This window comes from Nicotiana tomentosiformis, chromosome 12, assembly GCF_000390325.3.
Source record: "Nicotiana tomentosiformis chromosome 12, ASM39032v3, whole genome shotgun sequence".
NCBI classification, from domain to species: Eukaryota; Viridiplantae; Streptophyta; class Magnoliopsida; order Solanales; family Solanaceae; genus Nicotiana; species Nicotiana tomentosiformis.
In genome coordinates, this window is record NC_090823.1 from 89,952,689 (window position 1) to 89,977,325 (window position 24,637).

General features: G+C 38.8%; 1 protein-coding gene across 1 annotated transcript; it reads left to right on the forward strand.

The window, feature by feature from the left end:
* The first annotated feature begins 9,514 nt into the window (after positions 1-9,514).
* LOC138903017 (uncharacterized) lies at positions 9,515-16,256 on the forward strand. The gene is made up of 15 exons (XM_070190928.1): positions 9,515-9,699; positions 10,280-10,727; positions 11,162-11,287; positions 11,498-11,650; positions 12,120-12,371; positions 12,525-12,702; positions 12,775-13,046; positions 13,353-13,379; positions 13,464-13,583; positions 13,743-14,041; positions 14,171-14,231; positions 14,434-14,661; positions 14,798-14,827; positions 15,403-15,453; positions 15,990-16,256. Exons 1-15 carry the CDS (start codon positions 9,515-9,517, stop codon positions 16,254-16,256), a joined length of 2,697 nt encoding a protein of 898 aa, XP_070047029.1.
* The last annotated feature ends 8,381 nt before the right edge of the window (positions 16,257-24,637 follow it).

The following is a 24,637-nucleotide window of genomic DNA, read 5'->3' on the forward strand; positions in this document are numbered from 1 at the left end:
GAAGGCTAGGGTTTATTCTCAACAGAAAAATAAAATTTTTGCTAAGAAAGTAACTACTGCTAAGAAACCTGGTCCCTCCGTTAAAAAACATATACTGCCTGCCTGGACAAAAAGAAGTTTAATTCGACCTTTTTCTCACTACAAGGGACCCAAACTTGTTTGGGTTCCTAAGTCTCACCCTTGATTTCCTTGTACAGGGAGTAGTGACAGGGAGCAACCAACAAGGGTACATAGATAGTGGTTGCTCAAAGCACATGATTGGAAGCACAAATGATTTTCTTTCACTCAAAGCCCTGCAAGAAGGGAGTGTATCCTTTGGAAACGATAAAAAGGGATACATTCTGGGAATTGGAAGAATTGGGAAGTCTCCTTCTCACTCAATTGAAAATGTGTACTACATGAATGGGTTAAAGTACAGCTTGTTAAGTGTCTCCCAAATCTGTGACATGGGAAACAAGAGTGGTGATCTCAGATGTCTGATTGTTGTTGAGGATGATACTGAACTATGGCACAGAAGGTTGGGTTATGGAAGTTTTACATTGCTGGTCAATAAGGACCTGGTTCGTGGCCTGCCCAACTCAAGCTTCAAAGATCACAAGGTGTGTGATGCAATGTGTTGAGGAAAGTATACATGTGATCTTTGATGAATCTCACCACTCATGTGGAAAGGATTCACATGATAAGATTGATCAAGAGGGAGAACGGTCAAATGTCCCTTATGAAGTCATTGACATGGCAAATGGAAAAATTGACATGATGAGTCAGGTCAAGGATTCAGATGAAAATGGTACATCTGAATCTCCAGCTAACATAGAGGAACCCGGTTCCTCAATCACTTCAACTGAAGCTAAAAATAGAGTTGCTGATGCAGATCAAGGGACCCCACATGCAGAGAGAGAATCACATTCAGAAATACCTGGACCATCTCACAACATGATCAAAGGCAATAAACACGCTTGAAACGATGGAGGAACCTGCTCATTGTGCAAGTGTATGTTGATGACATCATCTTCGGAGCAACAAACGACTCATTGTGTGAGAAATTTGCAAAACTCATGGGAAGTGAGTTCGAGATGAGCATGATAGGGGAATTAAATTTCTTCTTTGGTCTACAAATCAGATAAACTCCTCGGGGCACAATAATAAATCAGCAAAAGTACATCAAAGAGCTTCTGAAGAGATTTAAGATGGAAAGTTCAAAGATCATTGATACACATGTTGCCGCTGCCACTAGCCTAGATATGGATGAACCTGGTCCTCCTGTAAACGAGATTATGTATAGAGTCATTATTGGGTCACTTCTGTATCTCACAGGAAGTAGACTAGACAATGTTTTTAGTATGGGACTCTGTGTTAGGTTTCAATCCAATCTAAAGGAGTCTCATCGGAAGGTTGCAAAGAGAATTCTGAGGTATCTCAAAGGAATGCAGGACCTGGTTCTCTACTATTCCTCAGGAGATAAATTTGACTTGATAGGGTATGCTAATGCTGACTATGCTGGTTATCTGTGGATAGGAAAAGTACTTCTGATATGGCACATTTTTTGGGTTTGTGACTAATCTCATGGGGCACAAGAAAATAAAACTCAGTGGTCCTTTCAACTGCTGAAACTGAGTATGTTGCAGCTGCTTCTTGTTGTGCTCAACTGTTGTGGATCAAGCAGCAGCTAGAATATTTCGAGACAATATTGTGAAAGGGCTCATCTGCGTGAAGTTTTGCAGCACAGAAGATCAAATTGCAGATATCTTCACCAAAGCACTGAGCAGAGAGCTCTTTGAAAAGAATTGCATGGCACTATGATTGATAAAATCAAGCTGAGAACCTGGTCCCTCAATGATTGGCTACAAAAGAAATGTACAAGTAAAATAGCTAAAACAGTATTTTCTGGCGCAATCTAACTCACCTCTATACCGTTACAGGTAGACACGCATGATGTTTATAGAGCAAACAAGTAGCTAATTCATTGCACGATTGGTCAAAGGATGCAGCATACATTTTCAAACTCTGTCAGGGAACCTGGTTCCTTTGACACAGGTTAGTAGTTCCTCTGTACTCTCATGCATAATTTTTTAAACGGCTGAAATGGTGCCACATCATTAAAATTGTCAGTTCCCTTTTTGTTGCTTCTTGAATCCAAGCATCTCACCCTTTATGAAGCGACCCGACTACCCAAAATTGATACCCAACCGGTCTCTCACCCCTCTTAAATAAATCCATTTCAGAACTGTTCACATCAAGAAACCAAAATTCCAATTTTCCTTCTTCAAACTCTCTTCTTCAACTGACTACACTCCACCATGTCTAACAATCAGGAAACACATAATGTTCCAAGCATTGTCCCCACTGTGTCCTCATCCGTTGAAACACCAGTGATAGAGCCCACACTCCATATTCCGACTAGTGCAAACCCTAAGCTAGAGTCACAACCACCCTCTGCTTCCTCTCCAACCTAGTCGAGTTCTGATTCTCATCAGAGTCGCAAACCATCGACTCCCAAGAAATTTGTGGTTGTGACCTCTTCTTCTGCCTCACCGGAAAAGATAGTTGAAGAAGATACTGTTGAGGGAGAAGAAAATCAGGAAATTTCTAGTCTGCCAGTGGAAAGTTCTGAGATACAGCAAGGCGTGGGTCATAATAATGATGAATTAACAAGAACTACCCAGGGGTTGATTTGAATGTCGTTGATTCTATAGGTAATGCTCTTCCTATGTCTTCTGAGTTCACTTTGGGTTTGCAAGAATAAGAGGCCATAGAGAATATGTTGTCAATAGCTGTTGAGGGTTGTGTAGATAGTGGTTATGAAGGTGTGTCTGAAAGGAATGGGTCTCAGGGGGAAGGTGACTGTCTACTGAAAGAAGGAATGGAACTGGTGCCTGTCGAAAATCTAGCACCAGACAGTACTACTGGGGAACCTACTCAGGGACCCGATACCTTCACACAAGAGGAGCCCTATGCTCCTACTTGGGATGAAACTCCCTATTCTTCTAAAGAACCCCAGGTCAGTACTGATCCCTCTCCCTCTCCTCACTTCTATGCTGAGCCATGGGCCATTATTTCTCCTTAGAAGAGATCTCTATCTGAGGAGGAGAATGACGGTAGTAAAGAAGACTAAGATAATGTGGCTCTTGAAAGCTTTATTAGTTCTAGGAATAGTAGGGTAACTCCCAAAACACCCACTCCTAAAAGACCTACTACAAGGCTGCAATAGGAGGAGGTTCTTGAGTCAGCTCTAAAGAAAATCAAGAAAGAAAAGAAGAGGAGAAGGTTAGTAAAGGGTGGAAAGTTAGTACATGAAAAGGTAGTGCCTACAGCTCTTGTTATGGACATTGATGAGGAGGTGGATGAGGAACCCATTACCTTAATCCGTAAATCCTCCAAGAAACCTGCGGTTCAAAATTCTAGAGAAAAAGTGGCTGAGGGGTCTGGTAAGAACGTGTCTGAAAAGGTGTCTGGGAAACTTGTTGAGAAAAGAAACAATGTAAAGAAATCTGTGAAGAGGAAGGACAGTGCAAGTGAGGGACCTGGTTCCTTGAAAAAGGCCAAGGTCAGTGTGACCAAGGATGTTGGAAGGGAAAACCTGAGGAAACAGAAGTTGCTTTGGGGCAGAACCTTTGCCCCTGATATTCTGTATATGGTTGGCATGCGACAACTGGTGGAGATTTGTGAATTTCAACAGTGGACGCACTTGTTCACAGGTGACACTCCCAAAGTGTATGAGGAAGAAGTGCACAGTTTCTATGTTGACTTCATCATTGTTAAGGATGATCATATTTGCATGATGGTGAATGGGGTCGATTCTGTGATGGACTCTGCTATGCTGGGATCTATTCTGGGTGTGCCTGCTGATGGGTTGTCTTCTGTTCAAGGCTCATGTTCTTCAAACTTTAGAAATGTTATTGTGAAGGATAAGGCAGTTCAGCAAGGGAAACGAGTACACAAGAAGGCCCTCCTTCCAGTGTAACAATTGTTGTTTGAGTTAGTGAACAAGGTCTTGCTCCCTCGTGCTGAGAGAAGGTCAATTACATCTCGAGCAGACCTGGTTCTCATGGAAGCACTGGATGGCTACACAACTATCAACCTGCCTGGCATCATGATAGAACACATTCAGAAGGTGGTAGAGTTCAAGGATGGAAATCATAAGCTGCCTTACGAGTTCCTCCTCACTAAGGTTTTTGAATTCTTCAAAGTCCCTTTCGGAAAAGCTAAAGTGGGTACTTGTAAGCAAACCTTCTCCAAGACCACCATCGAGGAATGTGAGTACATTGATAAGGTTAGAGGGGTTGGCAGCACTTCTACTATCTCCCAGTTGATCAACCTCTCAAAACAGTGCCACTGATGAGATAAGGAAGTTGAAGGCAAAGAATACCATTCTTGAAGTCAGCTTCAGGAGGCACCTGGTTCCAGAAGCACTCACAACACAGAGGTTGCCCGTTTGACCAAAGAAAATTCCGACCTCAGGAAACAGGTTGAGGACCTGAAGGAGAAACTGCTCAATGAGCAGATGTCAGCTAATGCTCGAATGGACATCCTTCTTAACACCCTTGCCTCTTCATCTAAGCCTTCCCCTTCCAGTGCTCCTTATAGTCATTCCCTTCCAGTGTCAGTTCAAGTTCAAGTTGTTTTTGTTTCCTGTGTTTTATGTTTGATGACTGGCACCTTTTTGTTGTTTTTATTTTGTGGTGATTGTGTATCAATGGAACTGTCCCTGTTTATTTCCAAAATTAATGAATTTCTCGTCCTTTTGTTGTGCATATCTTGTTCTTCTGCTCTGTTTTTAGTCATGATTGTGTGCACACATGTGGCATGAGTTAACCAAGCTAGACTTCATCTTTCTTATTGCTTGCTACTGATCTTTTTATGATGTCAAAAGGGGGAAGAATAATTGAGGGGGAACAAGATGAGGAATAGATTCAGGGGGAATACAGGTTATGTGTATGTCATTCTGGTTCTTAGGAGGGATTTCAATTATAAGTTTGTCATTATCAAAAAGGGGGGAATTGATAAATTATTTGTACCTTGTTATGTTTTGATGATCTAACAAACTTACTGTCAAGAACTAGATAAGAACCTGATACACATCCTCAAGAAATTAAAGATCAACAAGTCTCCAGTTGGGGACACAGTTCAACTCTTCAGAGTCAAAGGAACAACAGAGCTACCAGTTCCCAAGGTGACTGTACAAGTCAACAAGTCTCCAGTTGGGGACACATTTCAACTCTTCTGAGTCAAAGGTACAGTAAAGGAAACAAATAGCTACCAGTTCTCGAGGTGACTGTACAAGTCAACAAGTCTCTAGTTGGGGACACAGTTCAACTCTTCCGAGTCAAAGGAAAATTAGAAAGAATAGATAGCTACCAGTTCCCGAGGTGACTGTACAGAGTCAACTCCCCATAGTTGTAAAGTGACTGCAATTTTTCCTCTGCACACACGCAACAGTGTAAACAGTGGAGCAGTCAACTTTTTGGGGAATTCCTTTGTACCAAACATGCTTACATCATTCAAGTGAGGTTACTTATGAAATATTAACATGAAGGAAAGGCAAAACAACACTTGCATACTTCATAATCAATCAAGCTCTCTCTCAAGTGTATTGCCAACCTGCAAGTGACCTTCAAGGCGTCAAGAACAAAGAGCAACATAACAAAGGACCAGTTTTGTTACAACCCAAATTCGCATACCATAGATCACGCCGTAAGTTAGTCGACGTAAATCCAAGAAGAGATTATCTTTGAGATAATAATAAGTTAATCCTATTGGTCTTAAACGATACAAGGGTGTATAAGAGTGGTTAACAAGTATTTGAAGTTAAACGAATCAAGGATGCTGTAACCCATATTTTCGGGTAACACTAGAGGTGATTAATTGTCCCAAGAGGTCTTGTTTTAATGTATTTGAATCATATAATATCCGCATCATAAGTCTTGAAGTCAAGCGAGTTATGAAATAAAAGTCGATAAAAGTTGTCGCAACTTAGGTTTATAATTTTACTTAAACTTTAGGTCAAATGTTACTGCATTTTTCTCCCAATGTACTTGGAATTATGGGGTGATATACCTATAAAATTGAAGATCTATGAGTCTAGTTTCCAACGCATTAAACCGTTCATCGATACAATCTCGGAATAGAGAGATATTCATGTTTTCGCGAGAGTGCGCCAAGCTGCTCTCTATGGGGCCCACAAAGGCGGTTTAAGACATATGGACATATATAAGATACCTCAACCCCGTTTTAAGTCATTATTTTTCAGTATATTCAGACCTTATAACCCTAAAAACAGTCTCTCAAGGTTCTCTCATGATCCAAGACCCAAACAAAGGGCAAACAACACAAATCAAATGTCGGGAATCCCATGGCGCTAGTAAGTTTCTTGTTCTTCTTGTTGTTGCTGATTTTTGTGTTGTTCCAGCTCGTGTGGGAGGTTGTTTTAAGTTTTTTATGTCCTGTAAATACACCTTCAAGTTTTTAATATCAACCCTAGGTGATTTCAAGTCTTCTAAAGTAATTCTAGTGCCGAAAAACCCGAATTAATTGCTAGTTTCGCTTCCTTGTTCTTGTGGCAGAATTGAAGGGATATTTCGTGGAAAATTAAGGTCAAATTGGAGTTGTTCTTTCTGTTTAAAGGTAAGGAACCTCTTACTCTATATATATTTAAGATTATCCAAGTTGCAGCTAAGTCGTTGAAGCTAGAACTTGTGAAATATATATCGAAAGGCTTGGTAGTAATGTTGTTGGTTGGTGGACTGTTTTGGAGGCTCAATATGATTATTAATGATGTTGTTTGGGCTGTTTGGTGATTGTATTGACTTGTGGGAAGTCATATAAATAGGGGAGGTGCTGTCCGTTTCATCGTAAAATAGGTTGTGGTCGATACATAATAGTTACGACGCTTAAACGATAATGATAGTGTCATTTGTCTTATTGTAGACTAAGGAGTCGTGACATTTGCATAGCTTGAGGTTGGGCAGTATATACAAGGTATGTGAGGCTATCCCCTTCATTCTTTTGCATGACTCCAATTGTACATAATGTAATGAACGAGCTCCCAAAGATACTCTACTCTTAGAAGCTAGCAGTACTTACATTGCTGCCCTTCTTATGAAACGATTGATATTGATGTTACTTCTCTTATTCTTATATTATCAATGTTGTTGGTAGTTCCTGATTCTTATAAGATTCTTGATGAAGAGTTAATCCTAATAACGTGTACGAAGGATACCAACCTTATGTCACTCCGAAAGGTTCAAAATGTGATTCCAATGAGTCCAGCATGCATCATATATATGTATCTATTTTACTCTACCGAGCCGCGCTATAGTCGGCCGGGTACGGCACCTATTGTGCAACCACTGATCAGTTGGGTTTTACCGAGCTCCACGTGGCCGGGTATGATTCTACCGAGCCCTATGATGGCCGGGTACATTTTACCGAGCCTATTATGGCCGGGTACGATATGATGATGGTGATGCCCACAAAGGCGTATGTTTTAAAAGTTTATGTATATATATGTATGTATCATGTATTTCATGTCAGTAGCCCTCAGAGGTACCCAGATGTCACAGGTTGTATATTCTCTATCCCTGTTTACATTACTGTTCTTACTTATGCTTTCTTGCCTCACATACTCAGTACTTTATTCGTACTGACGTCCTTTTTATTTGTGGACACTGCATGTCGTGCTGCAGGTCCTGATAGACAGGTAGACGTAGCTCCCCCACCACAGTAGGCTGTCCAGTTCAGCGGTTATTGGCGAGATCCCTTCTCCGGACTTGCCGTGGTCTTGGTATGCATTTTTGTTATAGACATTATGGGTATGTCGGGGCCCTGTTCCGGCAATGTTGTAGCACTTATGTTCCTTTAGAGGCTCATAGACAGGTGTCGACTTATGTATGGTTTAGAATGCCTTTTCGGCTGATTTTTGTTGTATAGTCTTTCATGGCATCATGATAGCTCGTACCTTATATATAGTTTCTTGACAGTCTTGTCGTCCCATGTTATGTATGTTCATGACATTATCTTTCATTGTTGGATGTTCATGATCCATGTCTACTATTTATATTGATCTTGTCGGCCCTTAAAGATAATAAGGAAGGTTAGATAAAATGTACGTTGGTGCTCGGCAAGTATGGCCCGGGTGCTAGTCATGACCCTCCAGTTGGGTCGTGACAAGTTTCCAGCATTGAGTCATCACATATTCTTAGTTGTGTTGCACATTTGTTAAAGTTCTTTACTTGTAATTCCTACTTCGCTTAGTTAGAAGCATTGTGTGAGAAACCTTTGTAAATCATAAACCCTTGTGTTTATGTCTTGGCTAGTTTAGTCTAGTTGGAAGTCTTTGTAATAGAGTCATTACAAAGTGACTTGTAATAGAGTTGCTACAAGTTAGTAAGAGATTAAGTCTTTGTAATAGAGTCATTACAAAGTGGCTTGTAATAGAGTTGTTACGAGTTAGTGAGGGATTAAGAGGTTAATTCCTAGGTTACATAGGCTGTAATCTAAAAGTTGCTCACAGTGAAGTTGAAATCCTAAAAGGGTAGGTTGTGGGTTTTAATCCCGTTGAGCTGGAAATTTTCCACGTAAAATTTCTCTTGTCATTTAGCTACTGCAGTGTGCGTGGTTTCTGTGCGAACTTATATCTGTGGGAACTTATAGAGAACCTGGTTCTCTATAGAGTTTGGTAGACCCTCGAATTCTATCACTACGCTCCTTGGAGAAGGTACTAACAATCTGGTTGAAGTTGAAGCAGCCATCATAGGAGTTCAATGGTCTTTGAACAATGGATTCCACAGAGTCCATCTGGAGGCAGATTCAGCCCTCCTTATCCAGTGGCTGAACAAAAATGAATCCCCCTGGACTCTAAGGATGAAAGTGCAGAAACTTAAGGAACTCAGCTTACAATGTGAGGAATTCAAATCCTCACATGTGTATAGAGAAGGAAATTTCCCAGCTGATTCACTATCCAAGTTAAGCCATGTGTTACCAGCAATGACCCATTTCCACTCCCCTTAAGCTATACTTAACCACATCAGAGGATAGATTTTACAAGACTCCAACAGCACTCCAGCCTTCAGACACAGGAAAACAAGCAAAATCATTGCACCATCACAATCTTCTCATGGGTATGGATAAAATCAGAGCAGCAAAGGGAGCAGACCTAGTTTTCCAAATATCCACACCCAACAAGCACCTTATTCAAATCCTTCTGGAGGAGAACATTGGTGTAGTCTGGTATGCTAATATTGGTTTTTGTTTTGCAGGTACCTTTGTATTTTGCCTTGCTTAATCAATTAACATACCCTCAGTGTGTGGTATCAGTACAAATGTACTCAACCTACTGAGGGTATCTCAATGGTTTTAAAGCAGGCCATATTTTGTCTACCTATAAAGAATGACACACATCATACAACTAACAGCTCACTACTGCTGCCTCATCATGCTCCTTCACAATATAAGGAGAAAATAGGGCAACACTAGGAGCTAGATCCCATCAATTTAGAAGTACAGCAAGAATCCCAACATGCAGAACAATGTTATCATCGGCAAACAAATATTGCAGAATCAGTACATGCCATATGACATAAACTTTCAAACCATCATCAAATGGAATCTCAACATAGGTCCAGCAGCTTCAGCTCAGGTATACAACAAGACACACCTAGATGCTTGTCACCAGCTCTCTGATACAGAAACTTACATTAAAGGGTGAGGTGTGTGAGAAGATCTTCCTCATGTCCCAGAACCTCCCATTACAACCAGCATCTTGGACCAAAGTAATCAACAATTGCTCAGTCTCTTATGTCAAGAACATCATGTAGAAGTAGAAACCACAATCATATACAGGGGCTCTGTTCATAATTGTCTTCAACTTGGCTTTCTATTTGTCAAAGCAAAGTTGAAGATAGTTCCTTGTTCCATCATCAACATTTTGTCACTATCCATAGGGATATCCTTTTGTAGATGGAGGTCTTAATGTCAACATTTTATCACTATCAAGAGGAAGATCCGTCTGAAGATACTTAGTTATGGATAGGCATTTGGCTCAGAAGAACCAGGTCCTTCCATAATCAGTGCACGCGAAAATTGGACACCACACAAATCACACCCCTCCCCTCCCCCTCCCCCCCGTGTGGTATTGAAGTATAAAATATCAATTGGTATCAGAGAAGAGGCTAACACCTTAAGATAGGATCAAGATGAGTGCACCACCTGGAAATTAGGAAGGGCAATCCACTGCCAGGCCTCCACTCTTTAATGGCCAGTACTATTCTTGGTGGAAAAACAGGATGAGAGATCACATTATAGGAGAGGACTATAAGCTATGGGACATTGTCACTGATGATCCACTAGCTACCTTGAAGATAAATGCTGAAGGAGTAGAGGTGCCAAAAACAAGAGCGGAATGCACTACTGAGGACTTGAAAAAATGGGAGAAGAATGCTAAAGCCAAGAAATGGCTTGTTTATGGACTTGGTCCAGATGAGTATAGAAGAATCCAAAGTTATACCACTACTAAGCAAATTTGGGATACTCTGCATGTGGCTCATGAAGGAACACATCAGGTGAAGAGATCCAAAGGAACTGTACTGTATTCTCAATATGAGAAATTTACTATGAAGGAAGGAGAAACCATCCAAGAGATGTACACAAGGTTTACTACTTTGAAAAATGAGCTAAAGTCTCTTGGAAGGATTATTCCTAAAGAATATAGAGTCAAGAAGATACTGACAAGGGTTTTGCCTATCACCTGGGAAAGCAAAATCACTGCCATTCAGGAATCAAAGAACATTATCACTCTCCCACTGGATGAATTAATTGGAAATCTTACTACCTATGAACTTAGAGGACAAACCATGAAAATGGATGTACCTAAGAAGGAAAGGAGCTTGGCACTCAGAATCACTGAAGGTTCTGATCTAGAAGATGATCAAATGGCTATGATCACCAAGGACTTCAAGAAATACCTGAGGAGAGGAAAGGGTTCTTTAAGAAGTGGAAGTTATAGCAAGTCAAAAGCTCCCGAGAAGCAAACCAATGATGGCTACTACAAGTGTGGAAAGACTGATCACCATATCAAGAATTGTCCTTTATGGGAAATTGAATGGAATAAGGAAAGAGCTGAATGAAGGAACAGGAATAAGGAACATGTTCAACCCAAGATAAGTAGCAACAAAGGATCAACCAAGGCTATGGTCACTGCTTGGGGAAAAGCTCAGATGAAAGCTCAAATGATGATGAGGAGGAGGATGAACAAGCACTTATGGCCATCGGAGAATCTGATGAAGAAACTGAGGTAAGTGTAATTTATCTCAAAGACAAGATTAAATTGTTCTCTAAAGAAAGGTTGTCTGAGTTAATTCTAGAACTAATTGATTAATCTGAGGATGTACATAATGAAAAAGAGCAGTTGTCTAAATAATGTGTAATTTTGAAGGCTAAGTGCAAAAACCTGGAACTTAGGGTTAGTGAAACTGTAGGTGAAAACACTGTGTTGAAGAAATAGGTGCATGCACTTGACTCAACTATCCTAGAGCTTAGATCTGAAAATCTAAAACTAAAATTAGGAACAGGTAAAAAGATAGTTGATCACACACAACTCAATCTAAAAGAAATCGTAGGGAAAATGAAAGATGAATTGTATAAAAGGGATGAGCAGGTAAGAATCCTAAAAGAGGATCTGATCAAGGTCAAGCATGAGCTAGACAGAACTTGTAAATGGAACAGGTCCTCCGATGCACTTTCATGGCTACAAGAACATCATAGTAGCAACAGAAAAGGACTTGGCTTTGGGAACCTAGCACCTAAGTAGGATCCCAAAAGCAAGTACCTCACACTTCCTGAGAACAAGATTTGCACACACTATGGTGAAAAGGGTCACTATAAAAGTGAGTGCACTGCAAAAGAAAAGGCAAGTCAAAAGAATAAAGAATTTGTTCAAGGGAAGAATAGGCTACCAAGTTGGGCTAAAAAGAATTTGATTCATCCTTTTGCCTATAAAAAGGGACCCAAACTAGTTTGGGTTCCTAAGACTAACCCCTAATCTCCTTTTGCAAGTCCATGTGAAGGGGAGCAACCAAATATGGTACATGAATAGTGGTTGCTCAAAGCACATGACATGAAACAAGAACAAGTTCCTTTCACTTGAGGACCTTAAAGAAGGTAATGTCTCCTTTGGAAATGGGAAGAAAGGTGAGATCATTGGGGTTGGAAAGGTAGGTAAGACTGATTCTCACTCCATTAAGAACGTCTACTTGATAGATTATCTGAATTACAGTCTAATAAGTATATCACAATTGTGTGATAGAGGTAACATGGTGGCATTCACATCTACCAAATACTTTGTGATTAATATTACCACTGACAATATAGTTTTGCAGGTAAAAAAAGTGAACAACATATATGTTGTAGATCTGTCCACACTTTCAGAAAATGAACTCACTTGCTTAAGTATGTTGGATAATGATCCACTCCTTTGGGACAAGAGACTTGGACATGCTAGTCTAAGTTAACTAAACAAATTAGTCTTCAAGGATTTGGTGATAGGACTGCCTAACAATAAGTTCAAGGAGGATAAAGTTTGTAAGGCTTGTGCAAGGGGGAAGCAAGTAAGATCCTCTTTTAAAAGAAAGAAAGTGGTAAGCACCGCCAGGACGATGGAATTGGTCCATATGGATCTTTGTGGATCGATGAGAACATTAAGCAGAGATGGTAAGAGATATGTGATGGTGCTTGTTGATGATTATTCTAGGTTTACTTGGACATTGTTTTTAACATCTAAAGATGAAGCATTTGACATGTTTACTTCTTTTGTGAGAAAAACTCAGAAACAACTAGGTAATCAACTTACATCAATCAGGTCTAAACATGGTACTGAATTTGAGAATGCTAAATTTGCTGAAATTTGTGATGAGAATGGCATAGATCATAATTTTTCTGCTCCTAAGACTCCACAACAAAATGGAGTAGTTGAAAGAAAGAATAAGACACTTGAAAATATGGCTAGGACTATGCTTCTTTCTAATAAATTTCCCCATAACTTCTGGGCAGAAGCTGTGAACACTGCATGTTATATCATAAACAGATGCATGACTAGACCTCTTGTAGAGAAGACTCCCTATGAGTTACTTAAAGGGATAAATCCAAACATATCCCATCTTAGGGCATTTGGATGCAAGTGCTTTGTGCACAATAATGGTAAAGACTCCCTAGGTAAGTTTGATCCCAGAAGTGATGAGGGAGTATTCTTGGGATATTTTTCACATAGTAAAGCTTATAAAATTTATAACAAAAGAACTATGTGTGTAGAAGAAAGTGTACATGTGGTTTTTGATGAAACTAATATTCTTTCTGAGAGGCAGGAACATGATGATGAAGAAACTGGGCTGGTGAGAAACTCAAATGAAACCACATCATAGACTAAAGCTTCGCTAGAAGTAGAAACAGGTGATGGAACAGGTCCTTCCACCCAGGGCAACTTGACAGGGGGAACTGAACAAAGAGGAAGTGATCCTCAAACGTCAAGGGTACCTTCCTATGAACCTGTTCCTCAGCAACAAAATAATGAAGGAACATCTAAGGGAAACCAACTGGTTGTGAAACCTTACAAGTATCAAAGTTCTCATCCCATTGAGAACATAATCACTGATCCAACCTCTGGAATCAAAACTAGATCTTCTTTGAAGAATCTTTGTGCTTTTGATACTTTTTTATCTCTTATTGAACCTAAAAATATTGCTGAGGCTTTACAGGATGCAGACTGGGTGAATGTAATGCAAGATGGACTCAACCAGTTTGAGAGAAGTCAAGTTTGGCATCTAGTACCAAGACCCAAGGACAGATCAGTAATTGGGACAAAGTGGGTCTTCAGAAACAAACTTGATGAAAATGGAACAGTTGTAATGAACAAGGCAAGATTGGTGGTTCAGGGATATAGTCATGAGGAGGTCATAGACTATGATGAGACCTTTGCTCCAGTTGTAAGATTGGAAGAAATTAGACTCCTTATAGCCTTTGCTGCTTATATGGAATTCACTCTCCATCAGGGAATGTCAAGAGTGCCTTCCTCAATAGCTATCTAAAGGAAGAAGTGTTTGTCAAGCAACCTCCGAGCTTTGAAAGCAAGGAATGTCCTAATCATGTGTACAAGCTTAACAAAGCATTTTATGGGCTTAAGCAGGCTCCAAGAGCGTGGTATGAAAGATTATCACAATTTTTGCTTGAGCATGGCTACAAGAGAGGTAAAATTGACAATACTTTATTCTTGAAAGAAAAATGTAAAAATCTCTTGGTAGTTCAGATATATGTTGATGATATAATCTTTGGAGCAACTACTGATAAGTTAAGTAAAGAATTTGCTAAACTAATGGGGATTGAATTTAAAATAAGAATGATGGGTGAGCTTAATTTCTTTTTAGGCTTATAAATTAAAAAAAATTCAAGTGGATGATCCATCAGCAGAAGTATGTGAAAGAGTTGCTTAAAAGGTTTAAAATGGAAGATTTCAAAGAAATTGGCTCTCCTATAGCAACAACCACAAAATTAGATATAGATGAACCTGGTTCATCTGTTGATCAGAAGTTGTATAAGGGAATGATTGGATCTTTTTTGTATCTCACTGCTAGCAGACCTGACATTATTTTCAGTGTAGGCCTTTGTGCTAGATTTCAGGCAAGTCCAAAGGAGTCTCACTTGAGTATTGTCAAGAGGATCCTGAGATACCTAAAAGGCACCACTGACCTTTGTCTATGGTATCCAAAATGTAGTAATTTCAACTTAGTGGGATATGTTCATACTGATTATGCAGGTTTTCTTGTGGATAGAAAAAGTACCTCAGGTATGACATACTTTCTTGGCTCATGTATTGTGTCTTGGGCCACCAAAAAGCAAAATTATGTGGCCTTATCTACTGCTAAACCTGAGTATGTGGTTGTTGCCTCATGTTGTGCTCAATTGTTGTGGATCAAACAACAATTAATGACTTTGGAATTGATGTAGGTTGTATACCCCTCTTTTGTGATAACACTAGTGCGATTAGTATGACCAAGAACCCAGTTCATCACAAAAGAACTAAGCACATAGATGTTAGGCATCACTTTTTGAGGGACAACTATAAAAAATGTTTGATCACTATGGAATTTTGTGCTTCTGACAAGCAAATAGCTGACAACTTCACAAAAGCTCTAAGTAGAGATCACTTTGAAAGGAACATGTTAGAATTAGGGATGATTAAGATCACCTAAAAGGAACCATGTCTAACTCAAAAATTGGTTATAGAAATTGTGAATTCTTGTAAATAATTAGATTAGATTTTGCTCAGTCTCATACTTTCATCAGTATACTCTTGTGCCATGTGCTAAATTAACTCATTAATCTCTAATGATATTATCTCTATTTTCTTGGATAATTCAGACTTACATAAGAGATTTCTCAGTGAAGAGCCTGGTTCATCAAGATTACCTGGTACGTACTCTCTACTCTGCATATTTTAAAATAATTATAATTGGATTATGAACAAGAGGAGAGTCCCATTCAACCCCTAAACTCCTCGATCTTATCAGTTACGAAATGAACCGGTTTCATTCAAATAGAGTCCAACCCACATTAAGTGCCTAGATTCTAGGGACATTATTCAACGTCTTTCCAAACTGAATTCCAGTTTGATTAGACTTCTAAAAAGGCTGACGTTACCCAATTAAACACTTTCACTTTAAATTGATTAGGCCTTAGTTGCTTCTTCACTTCTCAATTGTCAAGCCGTCAAAATTTTCTCTCTTCTCTCATCTTCCAAACACACACAAACTCCTTTTCTCAAATTCCCAAATACAACAATGGCAAACCCTTCTGAGAATCCTTCATCACCACCCAAGGAATTACACCCATACCAGCCATCACACCTTCAACCACACCCATCTCTAAGAAAGGAAGGTTCAAGATGGCTGCTCGCAAGGTTGTTGCTGTAGGAGGACAAATCAAGAAAATCAATGAAAAATTGAAAGCAAGTAGGGAAGAAGAACCCCAGAAAATCTGATGAATCATTCAAGTCTGCTATTGAGGGGGAAGAAACTGTTTCTTCTGAAATAGAGCGGATAACTTCTGGTCCAAAAATTACTTCTGAAATCATCTTTGAGGTTGCTGCAAATCTGGAAAATAGGTTTGTTCTAGTAGGAACTGTGGCTGGGGTAAAGACCACTGAGTCTGGAAAAATTGGTGGTAAAAATAAAAGGAGAAAAAAAATGAAAGTGAGGATGCTTAAGGCAATGTGAGGGGAATGGAAAAAAGAGTGGTTGAATCTTCACCCACTCCTGTTGGTTTGACTGAAGAAACATGAGCTATGGTAGTATGGAGTGAAGAATCTGCTGGAGAAGAAGAAGAAATTGTGAAAGAAAAATGGGGAAATGGGTCTGGAGAAGCAGATGAGGGGATGATTAGGTTGAGAAAGAGGTTCCAAGAACATGTTCCATCTGTGCAGGAACCCCTCGAGGACCTACTGAGAAAAGTGTCTGACAGTTATAATCCTAAAAAGAAAAGAGGGTCATGAATTAAAGTCATTGGTACTGCTAGGTCAAACAAGAAGAGAAAGATTGCCTCTTCTATCCCTATAGTGACTTCTCCTACAAAAGGAAGAGCTACAAGGAGTCAGAAGAAACAGAGTGAGGCTGAACTAGAAAAAGCCCTAGAAGAAAGTAAGAGAAAAGTTGCTGCTAAGGGAAAGAAGAAGGTGGTTGAGCGTGTTGAGGCACTTGAAATTGAGGAAATGGACCTGGTTCTTTGTGATGAAGATGAGGCAGAAGAAATAGAGGTTGTGACTCCAAAGGCAAAGAAGATCAAGACTTCCATAAAGAAGTCTGTTTCAAAGACAAAGTCTGCAGGGCCCTCTACCTTGGCTAAAAGAACCAGGTCTGCCTTGAAGTCCAGAAAAGTGAAAATAATGGAAGAAGAAGAATCCGATACTGAGAAGGACAAGATGGTTAAGTTTGGGAAGAGAACCATCTTAAAAGGTAGACTCCTCGGGGACTTGGAGGAGGAATGTATGTTAATGTTGCTGGAGAAGTTACAATTGCAAGGATGGAAGGACATGGTCCTTCAGATGGATGGAAAGCTGGCCAAAACTGAGATTGTGGAGTTCATGGCGAATTGTGAGATCAAAGATGGTAGGGTCACCAGTGTGGTAAAGGGGGTGATAATTAATTTTGATGATAAAGAACTGGGAGAGATCTTATGTGTACCTATTGAAGGGTACAATGATTATAAGAAGCTAGAATGGCCAAGTCTAGAGAATCTCCCTACTGCCCTTGCCATTACAAGAAAGTTTGGTGACAATGATGAAGAGCTTGAGCCCAAGGCTGTGTATAAAAGTGAGATGAAGCCATCCCACAAAGTGTTGTTCGAATTAGTTAACAAAGTTGTCCTACCTAGGCAGGAAAGGAGGCACATAGCCACATTCATGGACCTGGTCCTTATGGAATGTTTGGACAGTGGGAGGCAAATCAATTGGCATGGATTTATTATTCAGCTTCTTGATAGGGTTCTAACTGGTACCAAAACTCATGCCATACCCTATGGTTTTACTCTCACGGTTGTACTTGCACACTTCAAGGTACCCATCAAGAAATGGGAGGTTGGTACAAGCAAGGATCACTTTAGGGCAAATACTTTGACTGCTTGTGACTATGAAGTCCACACCACTCCTAAAGAACCTAGTTCATCCAAAAAGGTACATGTGAACAGCAAAGTGCGAGCCTTGGTACAAGAGAGTGGGACTAAGGATGCTAAAATTGAAAGGCTGAAGAAGAGGTTGGCAGAAGTGGAAATTGAGAGAGATGCTCTTAGATTTGATCTAGCAAAGGATAAGGAAAAGAATGATGGTGTTTTTCAAGATATGCTAAAACTGCTTCAAGCCAAGAACCAAAAATCTGGTCCTTCACAGCCTTAGGACCTTCCTAGCCTAGTTAGACCAACCAGTGATGCAGATGGGATTTTTTTCCTTTTGCTCATGATCTAGTATTTTTATTTCTCTTTATGTGTGTGGATGACTAAGTATCAATGATAATTAACTATTTTTGTGCTCTAACTGTTTGTTGATGCTTCTTAGATGGCTAATATCATTAGAATAATAAATGATGCTTGACTCCATGATTGCATTTGAAGTAGCCCCAGTGGCCATGAATAATTTCTATTAAAATCTGGTTATCTAATATAATTATACAACTTTCCGATGATGCCAAAAGGGGGGAGATAGGTTGTGCTTTTTTACTTTGGACGATGATGTTTATAACCTAATGAACCTGGTCCTTGATGATTTGTGACTTTAAAATGAAACGTATTCTAACATTATATTGATGTTGAGCTAAGTTGACACAGGGCCTATGCTTATAAAAAGCACAAAGTTTTTTCATCATCAAAAAGGGGGAATTTGTTGGCCCAAGTGAAGTTTGTTTTGATGATTGACAAAGGAACTCGAGCATGAACCAAGTCCATACACAATGTACACAAACACGGGCAGATTCAAGTATAAGGGATGCACGTGAAGGAGATAAGATTAAGTTGTTATATCTGATATATCCCGATCGAAAAGGTTGCATAAATGATAAGGAGAAGGACTCCTTACTCGAAGAGAACTTTATCCAAGATAAGGGAGGAGTTAGAAGTTGAAGATAATTAGAACTCATCTACCAAGGAAGAGTAGCATTAGAACTCTAGTTATTTCTTATTCTACAAACTGTATATATTGCAGGACGTTCTCATTTTACAGGTACGGACAAACGCTGAAGTTAAACGTGAGTTGAGAGCAAAATAGCAAGGCATTTTGGAAGCAATTCTTGTATTATTCAAATGTACGAACCTGAAGCTACATGAACCAGATAGAAGAACCAGTTCCAAGCGTATGTCTTTTATTCTAGTTCAATTGTAGCTTTGTACCTTTCAGCTTTATCTAGAAGCAATTGTATTAGGTACTCTAAGTATTCAAGTTAGAGCTAACTTGAAGTTGTCGCAACAGTTAGAGGCTGGTTGCCACAACGGGATTAGAGGTAATCCTTAGATTTACAAAGAGTTTTGTAAATATTATTTTGGCTCAGTGATTTAGTGAAGTGTTGAGGAAAATCCTACTAAGTAGTAGGTCGTGGTTTTTTCACCTTTTGAGTCGGGTGTTTTTCATGTAAAAATATTTGTGTTCTTTACTTTCCGCATTTACTATTTCCGCAACAGTAGTATAAGGAACACATAGAAGAATCAAGTCATTCCATAATCAGTACACGCAAAAATTGAATACCACGCAAATCACCCCTCTTGTGTGGTATTGAAGTATAAAACATCAAACGAATTCATGGTTTAATTGAGAAGAACAAGTTTGTCGTATTTGACAACTCTACTACTATATTTTGTTGGCTTGAAATCCTAGACAAGGACACCTTACATAACATTTTGTCGAATAATGTGTCTTCTCGTAACCCCTTAAAGATAATAGCCAACCAAATTCAGTCTTGTAACTTAATTTTGTTATGTGATCGGTAATAGCCAACTAACCCTTAACGTCAATCTCGTCGAATACGACTCCTTATCTAAACTTGCTGACAGAACTTTGTGGACCACTAAAATAGTCTTAAAAGGTCTATTTTAACTTTCTTGTCCTTTGAAAACCATTAACTAATTTCAGATAATTAATAATCTACTCACAAACCTATCAATATATTGTCAACCGAAGATTAGTTTGCAAACCTCAGTTATTTACTCTCTCCTTTTCATTTGATATGATATTTTCCTTATTAATTTATTTGTTCCGTAAAGAATGTATATATATTATCCTATATTATAATTAAGTGTGAATCCCAAAGTACATTGTTAAAAGACCAAAATATCCATTAAAAGTTAATTAACCTTTTAGTCCCTCATTTAAACATCACTCTTATAATATTTTTGTACCAATAGATAAAAATATCTCATAATAAATTGAGCCTTTAATTTTCTACTACACTTTATATGAAAACATAAAATACAATGTAATCCATGAAATATTTTTTGAAACTTGTGAAATATTTTTGTATTCCCAACCAAATTCACCTAACAATCCAATTGAACGTCTAGTACCTTTGTATTCCCAATTTAATTCATTGAATCTTTGCTTTGAACATTACATATGAAAATACTATTAATGATATTTGATAGATATATTATCCTATAAACAGATTAAAATGTAGTAGTAATATTAACTAGCTAGCGCTCCCTGGATAATAGAAAGGCAAAGACTGCCATTACTTTCGTCAGTAGTAATTTAGCAAATTAACTTTACAATTTTTGGGTCTCCTTATGAGCCTAACAAATCACTTGACGATATGAATGATATATTTAACACGTTTTTGGTGCTTTTAAATAATCATTAGTATTGCACCAAGTTAGAGGAGGTGCTTATGCCAATAAGAGCTTAATGAAATCGGCTTCAAAGATCACAACCTATGCGGCAAAGCACTTTCTTCTTTTGTGTTGAGACAAATAGCTTTCATACCACTTTGAAGGTGTTTTGGTTTTTTGAAGCAAGCTATCACATATATCTGGATCAAAATAAGACAACAAGAACTTACACTTTTTATTTTAACTTTTGTAACTCAAATATAATGTATACGGTCAAAATAAGTTTCGGCCTTAGCACGTCCGATCGAGTTCAAACGATGATTTATCAAAGTGAGATCCCGAAGGTGGAGCAAACTATCCTCGAACCTGGGAAGGCCGATCCGTGTCAAGTTCGATATCATTACCAAGCTCGAATCAAAATCTACCATGCTGACAATCCAGAGACCAACCGACATTGACCTCGAATCAATTCGAGGGCTCGAGCCAGGATCGGGCTCGAACCAAGATCATGAGTTCGAGCCGAAATCAAGCTCAAACCAAAATCGAGGGTTCTAAGCAAGATCGAGCTCACAGACAAAAGCCGTTGCAATCCCACTAGAGAGATTCTTGGCAGAAATTATGTAAAAGCTGACTTATCATGGATCTCCCACTGAATGTTTATTTTATTATGCTTAGAGCCAAATTCCTCCACTATAAAAGGGCTTGGTTACTATTTCTGTAGGACAAGTTTTTCCAAGGCTTACATTGTAATAAAAGGGCTATATTCTTCTATATAAAAGAACCATTCTTTCAGATTTCTTAAATTGATTCTATATATTGAATCCTGAGATTCATTGTTCCTGATAACTGATCACGCCCAACTATGCCTTATAAAAAGGACTAAGCGGTCGTTGCAAATATAATCCGCTTTACAAGTCCGGAGACGAATCTCACAGAGAACTAAGGCTTAGCTACAGCTGTTCAATATTGCAAAGAAATACAAGTTCAAGTAATTTTCTAGTTATAAAAATTTTATTTTTATTTCTACTAATTAACTAGCAAATATTATAAAACAGTAAATTATCAACTAACATGGCTGAAATTATAGACAAGACTAAGGAGGTCTAGAGTTATGATTTTTCCAATTGTCGGAATCCTTTCCACTACGTTTCCTATAAATTTGCCTAAGTCTTCTCTATCGACCATGAGCACTCTAACTGTCATAACTCTCTCCCGAGTAATTACCACAGTTTACTAGACATATTCTCCCGAATTACGCTAGCTAGCATTAAGCACAGCTCACTCAGATCGCACCAAGGTTTCGTTATCCCTAATCCCACCTTTAAACCTCCGTATTGATCCCTCATATACGTTTAGGAGTGATGTTGTTCAACAACTACCTAAATATGCACTCTCTCCCGAGTAATACATACTAAATAGGCACAACTAATTGAGAGCCCTTCAATCAACCACAAGAATAATATAGTTGAACAAATACAGAAAATACTACGACAAATCTATATTAACATAACAAGAAAATCATCCTTCAATAGGTTCCATCAAAATCCTAGATTAGAAAGTTAGCTACTCATACTCATATTAACAATATCCCAAATATTTTGAATAATTAAAATACAGAGTAAAGATGAAAAGATGTACAAATAGATGATTCTAACTCCTAAGAGGTGATTCCACCAGCTCTCCTTGCCTCTAGCTTCCCAAAAACGTGGCTGCTGATAGAACCCCTTTGGCTGGTGAAAACCACCCCCTTCCAAGTGGTGTTTTAGGTCTATTTATATGTGTATAAGAAACACTAAACATGTGGGCCGGGTCCTAGTCAAAACCCGGAACGAATTAAGTCTTCAAAAACTCGGATTGGACCTGGCGTTAGGCTGGCCTCGCCAGGCTAAAGCCTGGTCCAGCCTGGCCTTAGGTTGGCCTCACCAGGATAAAGCCTAGTCCAGCCTGGCCTTAGGCTGGCCTCGCCAGGCTAAAGCCTGGTACAGCCTGGCCTTAGGCTGGCCTCGCCAGGCTAAAGCCTGGTCTCTCCTTTTCACTATTCTCGAGCATACTTTCAACGTTTAAGTACCCCTTTTGCTCTACTTTAATCTCCAATTCACCTATACATAAAATATACTCCATTATGCACAAATAAAGTGTAATTTATCACTAAAGCATGTAAAATGCAAGGCACATAATGTACGAAACTATGGAATTATAGCCATACATCAATACCCCACACTTAAACATTGCTCATCCTCGAGCAATCAAACTACACTTATAGATACGGCCTTTTTAAGAAATTCTCCTAACTCATTACACCAAGAATTTTTAAAATAGTTTAAGCACACAAGTGTGACATCCTCGCCTCAAGATTCGACTGACAAATGCCATGCCTTATTCACAATTCACTTACTTACTCTAACATGGATGTCAACAACATAACTTTTCTTTATGAATCATGTGCCCTCACATAATCAGAGAGATTAGTTCCACACACAATGAATTTTAAGACCGTAGGAACTCAATATAGGAAGAATTCACGCGCTCTTAGAAATAACATTCATATGCTACAAAAAATGCACCATAGGCTTGCCCGTAGTATAATACTCTACTAATCGAGTTCATTCAGTCTAAGATCAAGGAGGACTTTCATTGGTTATAATGTAGGCTGCAGGTCGGGTAGGATATATTTGGATATGAGTGACTACACCTCCCTTAAGCACTTTAATACATATACTTTAACACACATCCCATACTTATGTCAAACCATAACTCCACCTTCACCTCAATATATATTAACTCCATATTTCTTTAAGCACAATTACATCAAGAGTCACCACTATCAAGGGATATTTTTCACATCAATACAACTAATTTTTCTTTTCTTTCTTTTTTTCAATTCAAGTGGCTCTTACTTTTTCAAAACAATGCACCTTTCTCCTTATTTCATTAGTTCCACGCCAAAGCCGAACCAACCACCCCACACTTTAACTTTTACAAAGTTCATAACAATTCAAGTGCTCATGAGAGGTGAAAAGGTTCAAATATATGGTCTATTAAAACAAATGGGTACGACTTGTAATGTGGTTACCAAAGAAATAAGATTATAGGCTCAACGGGGTTAACTACGGTACATAACATTTAGGTGGGTAAATTTTATATATCTGGCTTAACAAAGAAACGCCTATATCACTTCCTAGACTGAACAATACTACTATTTCGCTTTACAAACACACGGGGCAAGTTCTAGACATCAAATGCAATGCATAGAATACATACAAAACCTCACACAGACATGGCACATAACTCACTCAGAATTGGTTTCATCGCGACGCTTCAGTCAAAGCAGTTAAGAAAAATTAAGAATCTACGATTTAAGGTACTTATGCGAGAGTCAAAACCCGAGCCTAAGCGTCACAACCATAGTACTAACTATTCTCAAGGCATAACAAAGCTAAGAGATATTGCTTCAATTCAATTCATGGCACAATGGTTCCTATTCCTAAAAATAAATAAAACTAACTACACCCGATTCAAACAAAACCCTTGAAAAAGAACCGCGGTACAAAGAAAACCATGGGGGAATTTCTACACTATCTAACAAAATAATTTTTTTTTTATCTTTTTCCTTTTGACTTAAATCCCTCAAGAAAATTGTCTAATAGATCCATCGTCAAGAAAAGTCCAATCTTTTCTATTTCAGTTCTCTAAAAAAAAAATTCAATTAAAGTAACATAATTAAAATAGCATAGAAAGTCACCTAGACAATCTCCTCACCCCATACTTAAAATTGTGCATTATCCCCAATGCACACCATAACTAATAAGAGGGTAAAAGAGACTCCCTGGTGAGCCAAAGGCCGAAGCACTAGCAACTCATGGGGTACTCAGACTTCTCCCAGGCTTGGTCCTTCGTGCGGGTACCTCACACTTAGTTTCAACTATCTGGTTTGCTATTGCATCCTTCCAATAGCTTTGCTTTCCATGCTCCTAGAAAAGCAAAAATTGACACTACAAAAATAATAAATAAAAATAAAATAAAGCAGTAAAGCTGGGTTTCCTCCCAACAAGCGCTTGATTTAATATCGCGACACGACACGAATCACTTTCTGCCTCTACTTTGAACATATGAATTGGACCCCAAGTTTTGTTTCTGCTCTATGATCATGCTCCTAGGGTGGTGGAATAAATCTGACTGGCCCAATAAAACAATGTAGTATTCCGCACTTCTTGGCCTTTAGATGAGATATGTATTCCCGACTTTCTAGCAAGAAGCATTCCATAATGTAGGCGCTTTGTTCCTCATTCCTTGACTC